Genomic DNA, 1,613 nt, shown 5'->3' on the forward strand with positions numbered 1-1,613 from the left:
AGAGGTCGTCCGATGTCCGAGTCCGGGTAAGGTCAGGTTCGAGCTCCAGGAACCAGACTCTAGTTCGAAGGCAAAGCATGATGCATACCGAGGTCGGGCATGTTCTACCCCGAAATAGTACCGTTATGAATTTGTACCAAAACGAGCTAGATTCTTGCCACGTCTCCAAAACCATGGCGCAAATTACGGAGTAGGATCGTACGATTCCGTACTAGACGGTTAGACAACTGTAATAAGAATATTCCCTACTGTAAATGGAAATATTCCCTAGTTAGGGCTCCCCCATTATATAAAGGGGACCCCAATCATTTGTAAGATCATCTTTTACTGAGCGAAGAATATACTCTCTACCTTTTTGCATGTTGTTCATCAGAATTGTCCCTTAGCTTAATTGTTCTTGCTTTGATTTTATTATTTCATCGTTCTTACTGCCCTAAGCCACCTCGAGGACACTGCTGCTAGCTAACATTGGTTTGATTCACTTCTATCTTTCATTTCTACTTCATATTTCTTGATTATTAATTGGTATTAAACTAAATCATATAGTATCTTTAAAATCACTAATCAAATTTAATTGTTACTCGTATTTTTCGAGGTAAACAATATGCAACACAAGTACATTGATATTTGTTATTTGAAATTAATTTGTAGATTAAGTACAATGCCAAAAGGAAAATCCCTTAATTATATCTCGTCATCCCAAAGTTGCTCGATGGTCTTGTATGGACTTGTAGTATGATTGGCTAGATACTCTGCCCTCATTATCTTCCTTTCCTCCATTTTCTCAATCTCAAGTAAATCCCAGTCGTCCAATGTCAAATCAAGGGCTCCAATGTTCTCCTTCATTCTTCTCGGATTGAAGCTCTTCACTATAACACTAGATCCTTGAGACAACCCCCATCCCAACGCAACCTGTGATAAATAGAAATATTAGTATTGAACAAGGTAACATTAATTTCTTGGTCTAGACTAAAAAATTATATCTATGTGTGAGTATATGTGACCAGGACGGAGCTAGAAGGTAAGCTACCAGACATTATATTTGTATAAAGATATGTCACTAAATATGTTCAAACGTTGAATTCAAAACTCAGTTACGTACGTACTAAAACCCAATATCATAATTTATTACCTGAGCTGGAGTTGCGTTATGCTTGAAGGCAATAGATTGAATGATGGGATGGTCAACCACAGCAGTAGTTCCCCAAGCATTTCCAGGACCACCTAAAGGTGAATATGCACTTATATGAATTCCATAATCTCCACATAATGCCCTCAGCTTTCGTTGCCTCCACATTGGATGCATTTCCACCTGAAACATCATTTAATTAATTAGTAGGAGTATCAAATATTAATCATAGGCTAATGTGATACATATATATAGATGTGTGTGTATCCAGAAAAAAGACTCAATTGTCAATGATATTTATTTATTTAGTCATAAGTCATCAGCAAGGCTGTACGTAGAAGTCAATCATTTACATAAATCTTTTATGCTGTGTGGTTTTTGTGATAAAGTTTATTTGAATGCTAGAATTATGAATCTCAAACGTATACAGGAATACGTGTTCTAATAATGCGTAAAAGACCCCCCCCCCCCCCCCCCCCCCCCC

General features: G+C 37.4%; 1 protein-coding gene across 1 annotated transcript in view; it reads right to left on the reverse strand.

Annotated features, from left to right (window-relative positions):
* Positions 1-684: 684 nt before the first annotated feature.
* Positions 685-1,613, reverse strand: part of LOC109206199 (aldo-keto reductase family 4 member C9-like) — a 2,380-nt gene continuing 1,451 nt past the window's right edge. The window contains exons 4-5 of the mRNA XM_019368997.1: positions 1,133-1,312; positions 685-912 (exon numbers count right to left, since the gene is read on the reverse strand). Coding sequence (XP_019224542.1) covers positions 685-912; positions 1,133-1,312 — 408 coding nt within the window. The remainder of the gene's footprint in view (positions 913-1,132; positions 1,313-1,613) is intronic.

This window comes from Nicotiana attenuata, unplaced genomic scaffold, assembly GCF_001879085.1.
Source record: "Nicotiana attenuata strain UT unplaced genomic scaffold, NIATTr2, whole genome shotgun sequence".
Classification (NCBI taxonomy): domain Eukaryota; kingdom Viridiplantae; phylum Streptophyta; class Magnoliopsida; order Solanales; family Solanaceae; genus Nicotiana; species Nicotiana attenuata.